Source organism: Pagrus pagrus, assembly GCF_965226575.1.
Source record: "Pagrus pagrus genome assembly, chromosome: 19".
Taxonomy (NCBI): domain Eukaryota; kingdom Metazoa; phylum Chordata; class Actinopteri; order Spariformes; family Sparidae; genus Pagrus; species Pagrus pagrus.
In genome coordinates this window covers 15397838-15411750 of record NC_140203.1, presented here as the reverse complement: position 1 = coordinate 15411750, position 13913 = coordinate 15397838, and the positions used below count along the sequence as shown (strand labels likewise).

Below are 13913 nucleotides of genomic sequence, written 5' to 3'. Positions count from 1 at the left end.
AAGACGATTATTGTCAACTGACTACTAAGAACTTAATGTGAATCATTTAGCAAATTTGTGCTGTAATGTTTTTGCCGTTGCTGTTGTCAGCATCACTGTCAATATCAATAAAGTCATCATAATCGTCATCATTCTTGTGAGTGTGCTGTTGCGGGGTAGCTGTTCCCGTAAGGCACAAAAGGTTTCAAGGTCCGTCTCATCAGGAGAAGAGATAGTGTATTTACCAATACACAATGGCTATAGCTCAAGGACACGGGCGTTTTGTTTTTCTATTAATGGACACAATTGACCCTCATGTTCCTTTCTCAACACTTCTCAGGGAGGACAATGTTGTCAGTTTAGTTTAATGTGAAGATAAAAAATATGCAAAGAAATTTTACTGTTGCTCCATCCTTATCTTTCTTACTGTATCATACGTTGAAACAGTATGGGAGGGCTTTACAGTCCTTTGAAACTTGGAGCACTCAAGTTGTGTTTGAGAGCTCAAGCTCCAAATTTGACAACTTAAATAGAAAAAAATATCTATTCCTGAGTGGGTGTGAAACAGTTACAAATGTCCTCACGACAGTAAAATCATTACCAAGATCACTACGGATCAAACTATTTATGTATGTGCACATATAAATAACTGTAACCAGCCTTTTATTATTACCTTGTTGCCTTGGATGTTTGAATAGCACCGATTAGACTCATCTGGCAATCCCATTCTTCATAAATGTTATTTACAGTATTTCATTTTAAGTTTTGTGTAGCCAGACCTATCTTCACAGTCATTCTAGATAGACTCAAGCGACATAAAATGGCTCACAGGAAGCCACAGCTGTCACTGATGCTCAACAATGTCAATCTGTCATGAAGAGAAAACTAGAATAACAGCCTCGCGATTGTGCGCCGCCACACACCAGTCATGTTGCAGTTTACATCCATGTCTGCCCAGATTCATAGCATATGAGTGCTGAAGACTTGACATGCTATGATTAGTGGTCTAGTGTGTGAGTTCATTGAGTTCATCCTCGAGTCCAAGCGGACATTTGTGCCGAATTTGTAGAAAATTCCTTTGAGACGTTCACAAGGACAGACAACCTGAAAACGCAAACCGTCCAGCCACAGCTATCGCCTGTACAGAGGTGTAAGAGGAAAAAGGGCTGCAATTGTGATTTTAAATTTATTGACGGGAGTGCCTCAGCTCACAGTCGGAAACTTAATACAGAGAAGATGTGAAACAGAAACAGGAGCCATGTTGTGCACCTCTTTTGGCACTTAAAACAAACTGAATGAAATAGCATGACAAATAATGAAATGTATCCCCTACTTCTTGTCCATGGTCCTTCTCTCTGTGTGAACAGAGAACACAGTCCACAGTCCTGAGGTATACCGGTTGGCAAAGCCTCATATAGGCTAAACAAAAACAATAAAATGTCAGGTTGGAGTATTAAGACTTCAAATTAACTCAGCAGCATCAGAAAACATACTCCTCTGGCACAAAGAGCGTTTTCCCCCCTACACAAACATAAGCTCACATTTTATGTACCACAAAAGATAAAAATCATGCAACAAATTATTATTGAGAAGTGAATAAACTGATTAAAACAGTTGTGCATCTTTCTGAATTGCTGCATAATGTAATAACACATAAATGCCCAGAATATAGTTTAGCTTGTGTAGTTTGAGTGGGAAAGACTAACAGCAAGTACATTTGAGTTTTGACAAGAGAGACAACAACGCTGGATTCAAAATCCATCATACACTGTACATAGACAATGCACCAGGATTCAACTGGCCTTTCCAGTTTGACTGTTAAGGCAAAAACCTTTCTGCAATCTTAATGGATGTTAAGTGTTCCTTATGTTTTAAGACGGATATAAAACACTGCATTATTACACAATGTAAATGGGAAAATAAATAACTGATTAAAATTACTTATTGCAACACGCACACAGGAGCAAATGCAAGGACAGGCTGAACGGTCATTTCTGTTTCCACAGACGATCATACCCGTGTTTCAAAGTGCATAGCAGTCTGGGACTGCAGACCAACCTGTGATGCTGCATCTGGACCTAAGCAGAGTTACATGAAGACTTCAGTTGCAAAACAAAAAAATCCAGCTTTGGTTATTTTTGTAATGTTTTTATGATGACATGACTAAAGGAAAAAGTAGCCTAAAAAAATCCAAACTTATTTTTAAAAGATCGATCACTGTTGAGATTTTTTTATCAGGTTTCTTTTAACAGCAATGATGTTTTAGCTGAGACACTTTCTTGAGCATTAGTTATTACGAACACACACACACACACACGCACACACACACACAATTTAGCACAAAGAAAATGCAGAACGCATCCACACACACCCACACATCTCATCAAATGGGTCAACCTAGCAAAGTGCATTCACTCTTGAAATTCCCTGAAGTTGCTTACTAGTACAAAATAAAAATAAACTCCCCAAATTGGCCCCAGTTCACCTCCTTCATCTGTGAACATTATATTACTGAGGACAGAGGAGTTATGGTAGCTTACTAACTCCACCTACTGGCCAGGTAATATTCCATCCACCATTTCTGACTATTTAACAGTAGTTGTTGAAGTGAAAAGGTGCAATCTACATTTAAAACAAACTGCATTGCATAAAAACCTAGCTGGGTACATTTTTGCCATGTTGTCCTCCAAGTTGAGGTCATTTTTAATTCTATAGTTAATGATCTATGTCATTATCATTACACGGGCCCCTTGTATGTGCCTACAATAGCAACACTACAGGCTAGGTGTGGGCAGCACCAGCCCAGCCATCTTAACCTACAGCTTTAGGCTTTGAACTATCTAGTTTAGTCTCATGATCCCTCTCTTCAGAGAGACCTGCACCACACGGAATAACAGCTCCACTCTGACTCTGTCTAATAAATACAGAACCATCTTTAGGTTACAAAGTCAAGACAGGATGGGGCTCGACTCTTCTTCATCAGTTGTAAACATGCGGTCTGGGTCAGTCAGGGCTCCATGTGGGGCAGTGAGGGGCTCTGAGGCACATGCCATTCAGAAACTGACGAGGGATCAGTGTTAGGAAACGGACAGCATCGGGATCAGCAGTGATCAAGGGTTTGTGTCTGGTCCGCTGTCAGAATTTGGGGTGTGAGATGAACCCGCTGAGCACGGTTCAGTTCTGTCATTCTCTGCTGCCTTTGTGCAGAACCGCTGCTGCGATTCTTCCTCCTCTTCCTTAAGAAACACCTCTTCTTTCTCCAAGACAAACTCCAAGGTGGGCCCTCCGGCTGCTCCGTCCTCCAGCTCGCCCTCCTCTGCCAGGCGGAGTTTGATGTTCATGCCGATGGGTCTTTCAGTCTTAACTGGACAATAGGAGTAGGAGAGCCAATGAAATGCAAAATTAGATCAGAGAGAAGTGCTAAGATTTGTTGTCTTTTCCTGGTTTTGAAGGCTGCATTACAGTAAAGCGGTGGAAGTCTCTGAACTTGCCAGTCTTCTACCCATATTTAAATTAAGTCATTATATCCTCATTATTGATGGTTATTTATCAAAAGTCTTGTCAATATTCTGTGAAAGTACAAATAATCATCCCTACAATGTATGGGCCTCACCATGTCCCAGCTGCCTCTCCTTGGGCAGCAGCAGCACATCCACGTTGTGATGCTCCTCCAGAGCAGCTGTGAGCATGGCACCCTCGCGGCTGAACAGGAAGACCAAAGGCAGGCTGATGTCTTCAGTGGAGTCGCCATCTCCAACCATCTGGAAGAGGGGAGTCTCCTCGCTATTGCTTCCCTCACGGTGGTCTGAGAAGGAGAATAAGGGAATAATTGGGACCACTTGGCAGTTATTCTAACCTCTACGTATTGAGCTTTGAAGTAGTTTTGGCTCCTCACCTATAAAGATGATTCCTATGGCTCCTGCCTCCTGCAGCCGACGAGCCTTTGCAGCGAACATGCAGTCACCGCGCAGCGACAGAGCGATGTGGCCTTTAAGCTGCGCTGCATTATCTATCGGCCCACATGCGGTGTAGGGGGACGCTTTCACTATGCTGCCCTTCACCTGCGGCACAAGAGTTTGAGTGTATTATTGTAAGTTATTGTATTTCTTAAATGGCTGGAGATAAAGAGAAGTATAGGTCAAACAAAACAGGTAACATTTGCACAGTTTGGTAAAAAGCTGTTGGTCATTGTGGAGTTGATGTTGACATTATACTGTCACATTGTAAGCTCACCCCGTGCTCCTGCTTGGTGAGGTCCATCCCAAACTTGGCAGGTCCCGCTGTGAGGACCGTCCTGCCCAGAAATGGGGGGGATATGAGTTGAACGACATGAGGCACCACCTCCTCCTCCTCAGGCATCTGGTTTACCTCTGCCACAAGTTTAACCCGGTACACTCCTTTATGATCCTAAAGGGATGATTAATAAGATTAATTTATCAAGGCTTATCAAGGCATTTGTTGACACAGTGATACTGTTTATTATGGTGACCTACATTCCAGGCATTTTTTTCCATTTAAAGTACACATTAGTCACTCTGACCCAATTCTTATCAGACGTTTAATAATGTGAGGTGAAATTGGTAATCCCTGCACTCTGATTAACACATTTCCTTTTTCCCCTCACTGCTGGACACCTCATGATACCAGAGAGGGAATTCTTACTGCTGTAGTAAACTCAGAACTGTGCATAGCATAGCTGATAAGTTGATGAAGAAATCTGTTAACATTTGATTTGGCTTATAATTTTCAGAAATCCATTATCCATTAAATCCAAGTACACTAGCTTATTGTTAAAATGTCTATAAAATGTTTGTTATCTTTTCCCCCTATTTTTTTCCCCACTGCAACACACAGGGGTTATAGACAAGAAAGGGCTTTCAACAAGTACATACGATACGTATTATTGGGGCCCAGTACCTGTTATTGGTCCTATTACTTAATTATCTTACTTATTGGCCATCTGCTTACAACCTTTAGACAACATACAACAGCTTTCACTTTCAATCGGAATCAGTCTGATGGCCCAACTCAACTTTTTAAGGATGCCTTCTGTTTATGCGGACAGTGTTGGGGCCCAATGTTTTGCAGGTGTATTTACAGAGATTAAAATATAAAAATGGAGACAGAAATGCAGGTCACAAGGTGAGTACAAAGTAATTCAAATACCCTCTGACTTCTGATGCCTCCAGCCATGACTTCGTTCAGTGGAGTGAGAGAAATGCCCATGCTTTTCAGGAACTCTACTGGCTCCATGCCGTTATCATGAAGCGGTAGTTCAATTTCCCTGTGAAGTACAAACATACGTGAGTTAAAACTCAAACTAATCATGGCTGACAGGTTTCACCAGTGATTTCACTCTAAAACCAAAAGCCAGCTTCCGACTGGACACACCTGACAGGTAAGGGGTGGAAGGCTCGTCCCACCCCAGTGAGGTATTTGTAGCCGTCCCGGATGGTTTTGGCGAATGAAGGGTTGTTGGGGAACAAGGTCTCCATGCTGGGGCAGGAGTGTGTGAACAGGTCTTCTTCTTGAGAGACAGGAACAGTCTCCTGAAGCACAGGACCAACAGTCAGCACTCTATAGCTGCTACATTCATGTCAATTCAGACGTTAAGGGGTCAGTTAGCATTTTAAGTAAAAGTTGCAAAAGGCCCCATACGGACAATTCTGGAATCAACATCTGCTTCATAATGACAAAAAAAAAGCTTGTCTATTGCCAGTTTAAGCTCTCACTGTATTGTTGCCTTGACAAGGCGGCTTGGTAGTGGAGAGAGATACAGGGAGAAGATGAGCCTCCGTGGTGAAGATGTAATCGTCAATATCGATGGGAAGCTCACTCTTCTCCGAAAACAGCAGGTACAGGTATTTAAACATCTCAGCCAGAAAGAAGGAGTCCATCCTAAACACACACAGCCACACACACACACACACAAATGAACATACATATACGCAGAAAAATGAAAGCTGTTATCACACATTCATAGGAGATATTTCGATGGTACCATTACAAGATATTCCATCAACAGAAAGGTTAAACAGACTTCACCATCTAAGGTTACTCTTCCTAAAAATCTGGAAAGTGTAAACATGTGTAATGGCAATAGATACCTGTCCTCGTGCGTCCCCGTGCGGACATCTTGCACAGCAGCAAAACCGCAAGGCACCCTGGCGTAGGCATTGAGCTTTTCCACGATGGACTGTCCCACTCTGAGGTAGTAGGGGTCGCCAGTGGCCTGCAGAGAGGAAGATATCATGCTCACAACACAGCTTACATGGAACATTCAGTTTGCTATAGAAAGGTTTGAGTATATAGTACAAAAGTTTCATCAATAATTAGCCATTTTATAGCTTTTCACCTTATAGAGGTAGTAGGTGCTTTCTGCAAACTCTGGTCTCAGGAGGTGTTGGCCCCAATGAACTCGAAACTCTGTAGTGAAAGCCTGCAGGGAGAGTAACCAAAGGCAGCAAAAGATGTAAGTGACACAACAAGCAATGTCCATGTGCTGCTGACTTGATGTAATTTCATGCCATTTTCCCTGTAAGTTGTAATAGTATAATCGGCAAAATATACTTGAAGTATCAGATATAAAAAGTACTCATTGTGCAGTAAAATGCTCATTATAAGGATGTAACTTGATTTGTCATGTTGTTAAAATCAATTAGATTAAATGGATTAGGCAACAGGAGACATTCCCATCTAATTAGCGTTTAATGTTCTTATATATTTCCAGAAAAGTTATTATATCACAATATAGAAGCAGATCATGACACATAATTATGAATATTGTAATTTGACCCACCTCTATTAAGTGCTATTAACACTTTATCTTGCCAATATATCCCTAATATATGTTAAATAGAGCAAAAAGAGCCGAGATTCTTTACCTCTGGAAGAAACTTGTGCTGTTTGGTGACTTGATAAAGCATTTCATGAGTTTCAATAGCTGGTTTCAGATCTCCTCTCAAAACCTGTGTGGAAAAAAAAAGTGTCACTCCAGAGAACATCTGGAAACTATTTCTACAGCTTCTGCTAGTCTCTTGGTAGTAAATACGATTCAAAAAGTGCGAACTTAACACAGCATCACTGACCTGTAAGCCAGGGAAGAACGCCAGGAGAGAGTCCATCCAGCTGCGCACGCTCACAGTGGGGTTGTGCATGTGCACATTAAGCAGCAGGGGAGGCTGACTGATGTACTTCATAATGGCACTGTAGTGCTGTTGCAGATCAACATCATGAAAAATGGATTAGCAAACAGTGAAAATGTCTTCAAGCTGCAACCACAGTATGAACAAAATGACCACTAGTGGGCCACTGATGATGCAACAGGGAGTACAATACAGATTGCTTGGATATGTGCTGGGATATAGATTTCTGTGTGGGCGTGCAGTAAAGGAAGACTTACAATGTTGAACCTATCCAGAAACACATTGTCTCCTAGTAGAATATAGGCCTTCATCAGATACTCGTAGTACGAGTCAATACCAGCACCAACTCCACTGTCTGCAAACACAGAAGAGAAAAGAAGGTCAGATTAGTGGTTCATGCATAGAGCTGTGTAAAATGAACACTGTACTGCTCATGTATTTCTGAATTATCAACGTTCTGTGTCATGCTGCTCCAGTCTGTGAGAGAACGTGTGGTTTCAGTTTTCATATCTTCTTTATACCAACGTTTGGATGGTTTTACATTATGCACTGTGTTTGTTTAAACTGACTCACCCCTCCTGACCCATTCTTCATTATGGATATTGATGACGGTCCCCACCAAGTCACTTCCCCTCTGTCTCCTCTCCCAGAGGACGTCCAGAGCCTTCCTTGCATTTGCCTGTCCAACAATGATAAGCATTAAAAATGTCTCAGGTAAAATTAATTACATTGTTCAGAAATGGTTTCTTCATTCATCGACTGGCATCAGATATAGCCAGCTATAATGTATAGAAAATACAGAAAAGTATATAAAGCCTCATTTCTAGAGAGGCAGTATTACCTCAAACACAGACTCTCCTGACAGTCTGCTGAGGGCAGCAAACTCCAGGATCATTGTTCCAGCACATGCTGTGCAGGTGTCCGACTCAGTGCCTGTGCGTGAAAGTGGGTTTAGGACTCCATACCGAAGATTCACCTGCAAAACAAAACAAAAAATGAATAAAAATTAATCATGTCACTTCACTTGACTCAATTTCTTTTAGTTACACTGAGTGTGAGGAACTATTAACTAATCTATACTTGTCTGCTCTGTCTACAGTTTAATACATCTGAAACTAGTAGAGAGCAGATCTCTGACACACTTATCAGAAACAGGGATTTATTCATCTTGTATCCTGCCAAACTTGAGTGGATCATAACATATCAGGTACAGCATTAATATGCAGATGCTGTGGTCCAAGATGAGACCAAACTTATCAATGAATGTGAATTTTTCAGCCATGACAAACACCAAAATGTGGCCTGAAAGAAACTATGTAAGCCTTGCTTTTTAGCATAGCTGATCACCAGAAATGCATTTTTTGTCATAAGTCCAAGCTTTCAATATGCTTACAAGGCACCAAAATTTGGCACAAATTGATGTAATGTAAATAAGTAATAGTATCGACCTAATTCTGTCTGTTCACAGCATCCAAGAGAGGTCCTTAAGCACACAGTCATTAATGTGTGCCAAATATTAGGCTGATTGGTTTGACAGTATGAGAGATTAGCTGCAGACACACAGACACACATTTCTCCTACACGCTGAGCTTGGCAGAGATAATAAGACCTGTAATAAACAAACAATAAAATAGAGAAATACCTTGGGGTAAGGAAGGCCACTTGTGGTGTTAAAGGCAGGCAGTAATCGATGACCCAGCTCTTTGGCCATGTGTAGGAGCTCATCGCGATACCACTGCATCCTCTCCCCACGCTGCCGTAGCAAGTCAGCCATCACGTGGGCACCCAAAAGCCCTCTGGGTAGAATTAATGGCAGGAAGAATATACAGATGATTGTGACACTTTATCAGCAGGACATCTTTGCGTAGTAATTGTAATACTCTGTTCTGATGTGGAATAATTCTACATTCAGAGGAATTATCCGGATCATTCGTTTCAGTCAGATGTTATAATAAAGACTCGTCTATAGTCCGAAAGTAAAAACAAATCACAGACATGTTTCTTACCCTAAAACTCTGATGTTGGTCTCAAACACAGACACAACCACATCGTTGTCCAGGCGGACATCCCTCACAGCCTTCCTCACCGCGTCCTCAAACTCATCAAGCTTGTTTAGCACCTGCCCGCACAAACACAAACAAAGGGAACAAATAAATTAACTGTTTCAAAAAAGGAAAAGTTGATCAAACTACTTGTAAACAGAGGAAAAGCAAGTACTCACCACCAGGGTATCAAGGGTGTCAATCAGTGTCAGAGAAAACCTGCAGAAAAGGTAAATGTTATGATGAGAGCCTCTGGCACAGCACAGTGGAGCTGGTGTCCCACTTAGCCACTGATCCAGTTTCATTTGTAATGAACCACAGACTGTTAAATGTCTTCAACCTGTTGAATCTGCAGTGAAATTACATTATGCAACCTGTGTGGTACATAAATGGATGCGTTGAACTGCCTTCTGACAAATCTCATCGACTTGAATTAGCATCTAATTCGTGTTTTCCTTTGAAACTAGGACATCTACACTGTGTCGAATTAAACCTGTTATAAAAAGGAAAACAAGATTGCTTGTCTTCTTTGAAGATGCAAAATACTTTCCTAAAGACAGATGACATGGCATAAAAAAATCCACTTTTTGTGTTAAGTCCCTTACATATTTGCTCAAATAAAAATGTATTCCGGACAGTATATGGTATCCAATCCTGTTACTGCACATATTAGTCTTTAAAACAGCACATGTGGTTTTGGTCTAAACTGATGCCGAGATGGATTAAAAATACATGTTCTGTTTGTTGATGCTGTACTTACTTTCCCAAAGAGTCATCTATGTCCCCTCTGTTGGGCTCCTGGCCCCGGACTCTCCCCCTGCAGCTCAGAGGCATCAGCTCATCTGCTGGATAGGCATATTTCTGCAACACAAACAGTAAAGTGTCTTCAGGCTTCATTTAATGTCTCCAGCAAAGAAAAGTGTCATTGAGGAAAAATGGCTGGAGGGTTGAAAATGTTGTCTTAATCATTTGAAAAGGGAGAGGTATGAATGTAATAAAAAGAAAAAAGGATATCAGATAATATTGACATTGGCCTTAGAAAATCCATTATTGGTCAGGAAATAATAAAGACCACAAGGGAGAGTTAATGACCTAAGCAGACTAAAATGTGCATAAACCATAGCAATTCTATTTTGCTACTAATATGAGTAATCAATCCCACAACCAACAACAGGACTTAATTCATCATCCTGTCCTTCCAACACACATTAACGAGACTGAGGAAAATCCTGAGTTTCGTCTCCTCACTGAAAGACAAATCAATACCACCGAGACCACCAATGTGCTGCTGGCATCTGCTGCACCAGACTGACACTGCAGCTACAACAAAATCTTGCCATTTTGCTCTCTACACAATCCCCACTAAATCATATTCAACTGCACCGAGGACTCTGTCCAGCCACTGGTTCACTGGATCACCCTGAAGGCAACAAGCCTAAATGCCTGGGTCTCACAATACAGTTGTTATTTATACAACTAAGTGTTGTTGAAATGTCGACCTCTTCAGCTTTTCTTAACTTCGAACATGCAAATGTAGTGGTACAATTATTACATCAAGTAACACCTTACCATGTAACTTCCATAAGCGTGATCAAACATTTCAAGAATCTGGTCCCTGCAAAAAAAAAGGGAAAACAGCAATTAATCAAAAGAGAAAGTGCCACAAACGCTGTTATATTTTTCACAGTTTTGCAGAGACTTCTACAGCCAGTCATTCACAAACACATATTTACAGTCTTAGCCTGTCTAGACATATCCTCACCTGATAACAGTCTTCTCCTCTGGTGTCATGATCTGGCTCTCTTGACATTTCACCCAGCCAAGAAGACTGATGATAAGTAGGGTCTTTAGCATCATCCCAGTGCCAGAAGTGTGGACCATGTCCCAGCACAGTTTATTTCCTATTCTCCTCGGGTTGAGCTTGAATATGGACAAACAAGCTCCTGTCCTTTGTCCACCGCCCACACAAAGTCAAATAGTCCAGCAGGCACAGCTGTCCTCCCTTAGAGCCCCGATCAACCTCATTTTGGAGATGTAGACAAACGTTAACTACCTCCCAGCTCCATTTCCATATTTCCACAGTGGTTGTTCTGTAGTTGATCCAGTATTGTTACGACCACATGCCCACAGCGCACTTCAGCTGATCGTATCCATGTAAACAATGGAGGCAGCTAGCTAACCTACAACTGAGCCTCCTAAAGAATGAATGTTGACGTTAGCCTGTAAAGAAAAACAAGACTGACCACGAAGCAGCAGGCTAACAAAAGTGAGCCCACACAGGGCTAACTGCACACTTCTTGCCGAGCAAGGGAATGTAAAGAAATATGAAGAAAATGTTCAGGTAGTTACCAAACTGGTGGCACACAGACAGCTAACGCTTGCTAGCCACCACAATGCTGGGAGGTTCCCTGTTGCTAGCCAGCTAGCAAGTTGCTAGTTCGCCGTTAGCAAAGCGGATTAGTTAGATAGCATTAATAGCTAAAAAAAAAAAAAAAAAAGTGAACTAGTGCTAAATATCATCTTGGTCTAGAACAAATGGTCCACTTGGCGTGTAAACTGATTATCATAGTCGATGACACGTCGCCAAGTACCAACACGGCTATACTGTACCCCTGACGTCGAGTACCGAGCTGTCAAAGAGGGCACAGGCAGGCTTTTCTGCCTTCCGCTTCTAATTTGCCCTGAGTACAGGATCTCAGGCAAGCTCTACTCCAGAGTAGACTGACGTAAAGTGTCCCCTACGGCCATATCCACCTTTAAAATGGTTATATATAGGTTTATAACACTTAAAGTGGGGTTGTGCTTAGAGTTGTAGCCTGACAATGTGACAGGCTGCAGGTTGTTTGTCCAAGCAGGACGGAAGTGTTGCCTGGCAGGCTTTATTTAGGGTTAATTAATACAACTATACCTGAAAGCGACACGCTTCATAAAGTAGGCGGAGTCAGAGCGAGGTAGTGTTATTTCCCCTAAATGCCTCAGAGGTGGAGAAAGGAGTGACCTAACCTTTATCTTACATAGTTATCTAACTAAATATTATAATCAGTGAATATTCTTTTGTATCAAAAAGAGCCCAATTTATTTATTTATTTATTTATTTGTATTTTATTTTCTTTGCACACACACAATTACATACAATCAGATAATTAAAAGATAAGAGTCACGTGTGGTAATGAGGCCATGAGCCTTATACAACAGACAGAAAATAAAACTTAAAGTCAATGAAAATTAATATGCATGATTTGGGAATATACAGCAAAAAAGACAGCAAAAAGCACAAACGATAAACTAACCAAACATAGGCAGTTATCCAATGAAAAAAATATAGAAATACAAAAGAAAAAAAAACAACACACTGAAAGTAATAACTAGACTTCATGAATTAAATGCATACATTTCTACATTTCTTTAAAAAATTTTGAAGGTGACAAACACTGAGTTTGAGTTGCAACTCTCACCATTTCCTCATTTGTATTATTTTTTATTTTCACTATCACTCCTGCAATCCAAAGACATGCACAAAGTTAGGTTAATCTGTTACTTTAAATTGTCCGTAGGTGTGAATGTGAGTGTGAATGGTTGTTTATCTCTATATGTCAGCCCTCTGATGAATTGGCATCTTATCCAGGGTGTACCCCGCCGTCACTCAATGTCAGCTGGGATCGGCTCCAGCCCCCCGTGACCATGAAAAGGATAAGCGGTAACGGATGATGGATGGATGGACTGTCACTATGTGATAAAGTCATATGGGTATCATCAGCAAACAAAATGAGAGAAAATACATCATTAATGTAAGTAAGAAATGATAATGGTGCAAGTATAGATCCTTGTGGTACGCCACATTTAATATGTACTGTGTTTGAAGCACAAGTATCTATTATCTATTACAACATATTGTTGTCTTGCAATAACTATTTAACCGCTGTAGTGTGTGTGCGAAACAGAAAACATGTCCATATCCACTGTAGTGTCATCATCCATAAATCCTCACATCATACCTTGTAACTCTTCCTGGTTCCTTACCCTTTGTGGGGTCACATCTGTAGTCACTACAATTCACCACTAGGTGTCGCCACTGCCCTCTCCTCTCAGTGTATTATTTACATACCGCTCCTTGATTTATGCATCTGTTGTGGTTCAGAGGAGGATACTGTGGTGAGCTGCTGGGTGCTGTGTGTGTGTGTGTGTGTGTGTGTGTGTGTGTGTGTAATTAAAACATGTCTAGTTTTAACTCAGGATAATTAGAAGTGCTATAATTTTTCTTAGACTAAACTAACCGTTAGTTGATTTATTGTTTTGCATAATTACACAATCTATAATTCCTTATCCTGCATCTAAAATACCTCCATTTAGTTAAGTTACACTTGAAAAGCTAGAGTGATATATGTGATTAGAGTTTGTGATCACAACTTGAAGCCACTTCTGTGATGAAATGAAGAGATAAGGCTGATAACAAACATTTCCTTCCTCTTTCTCTCTGACTCATATCCTTACTCCTGCACTGAGAGCAAGTGACTTTGGACTTGACAGTGCTTGACGTTTTTCTGTTTTTAAACTGAAATAAAAAAGGCTTCAAAGACACTACAATGTTGTGTTTTCCACTAAAAACTACACACAGCTTGACGGATAATGCACAGCATATGTGTTATTCACAGTGAGGCACAGTTTGGGAGTCATGTTACAGAGAAATCATGGGAATAAATCCAGTAATGTGTCTGACAGTGTGCTGTTACTGTTTACAAACGAGGAG

The 13913-nt window shown here is 41.0% G+C and overlaps 1 protein-coding gene across 1 annotated transcript; it reads right to left on the bottom strand.

Moving 5' to 3' along the window:
- Nucleotides 1-1146: 1146 nt before the first annotated feature.
- Nucleotides 1147-11797, bottom strand: LOC311275381 (ER degradation-enhancing alpha-mannosidase-like protein 3). The gene is made up of 20 exons (XM_084383900.1): nucleotides 10929-11797; nucleotides 10736-10781; nucleotides 9927-10027; nucleotides 9346-9385; nucleotides 9131-9243; nucleotides 8767-8920; nucleotides 7966-8100; nucleotides 7698-7803; nucleotides 7382-7479; nucleotides 7068-7193; nucleotides 6864-6947; nucleotides 6335-6418; nucleotides 6087-6211; nucleotides 5712-5877; nucleotides 5371-5528; nucleotides 5146-5263; nucleotides 4213-4386; nucleotides 3875-4040; nucleotides 3593-3784; nucleotides 1147-3343 (listed from the first exon to the last, which is right to left on the bottom strand). The coding sequence occupies exons 1-20, from the start codon at nucleotides 11045-11047 to the stop codon at nucleotides 3090-3092; spliced, it is 2559 nt and encodes an 852-aa protein (XP_084240026.1). The 5' UTR covers nucleotides 11048-11797; the 3' UTR covers nucleotides 1147-3089.
- Nucleotides 11798-13913: the final 2116 nt, after the last annotated feature.

Coding starts and splice junctions, on each gene's coding strand:
- LOC311275381 (XM_084383900.1), bottom strand. CDS start 11,047: ATGGTCCACACTTCTGGCACTGGGATGATGCTAAAGACCCTACTTATC. Junction 8,921..9,130: donor ACCAACATCAGAGTTTTAGG/GTAAGAAACATG, acceptor AATTCTACCCAG/AGGGCTTTTGGGTGCCCACG. Junction 3,785..3,874: donor CATAGGAATCATCTTTATAG/GTGAGGAGCCAA, acceptor TCTCCTTCTCAG/ACCACCGTGAGGGAAGCAAT.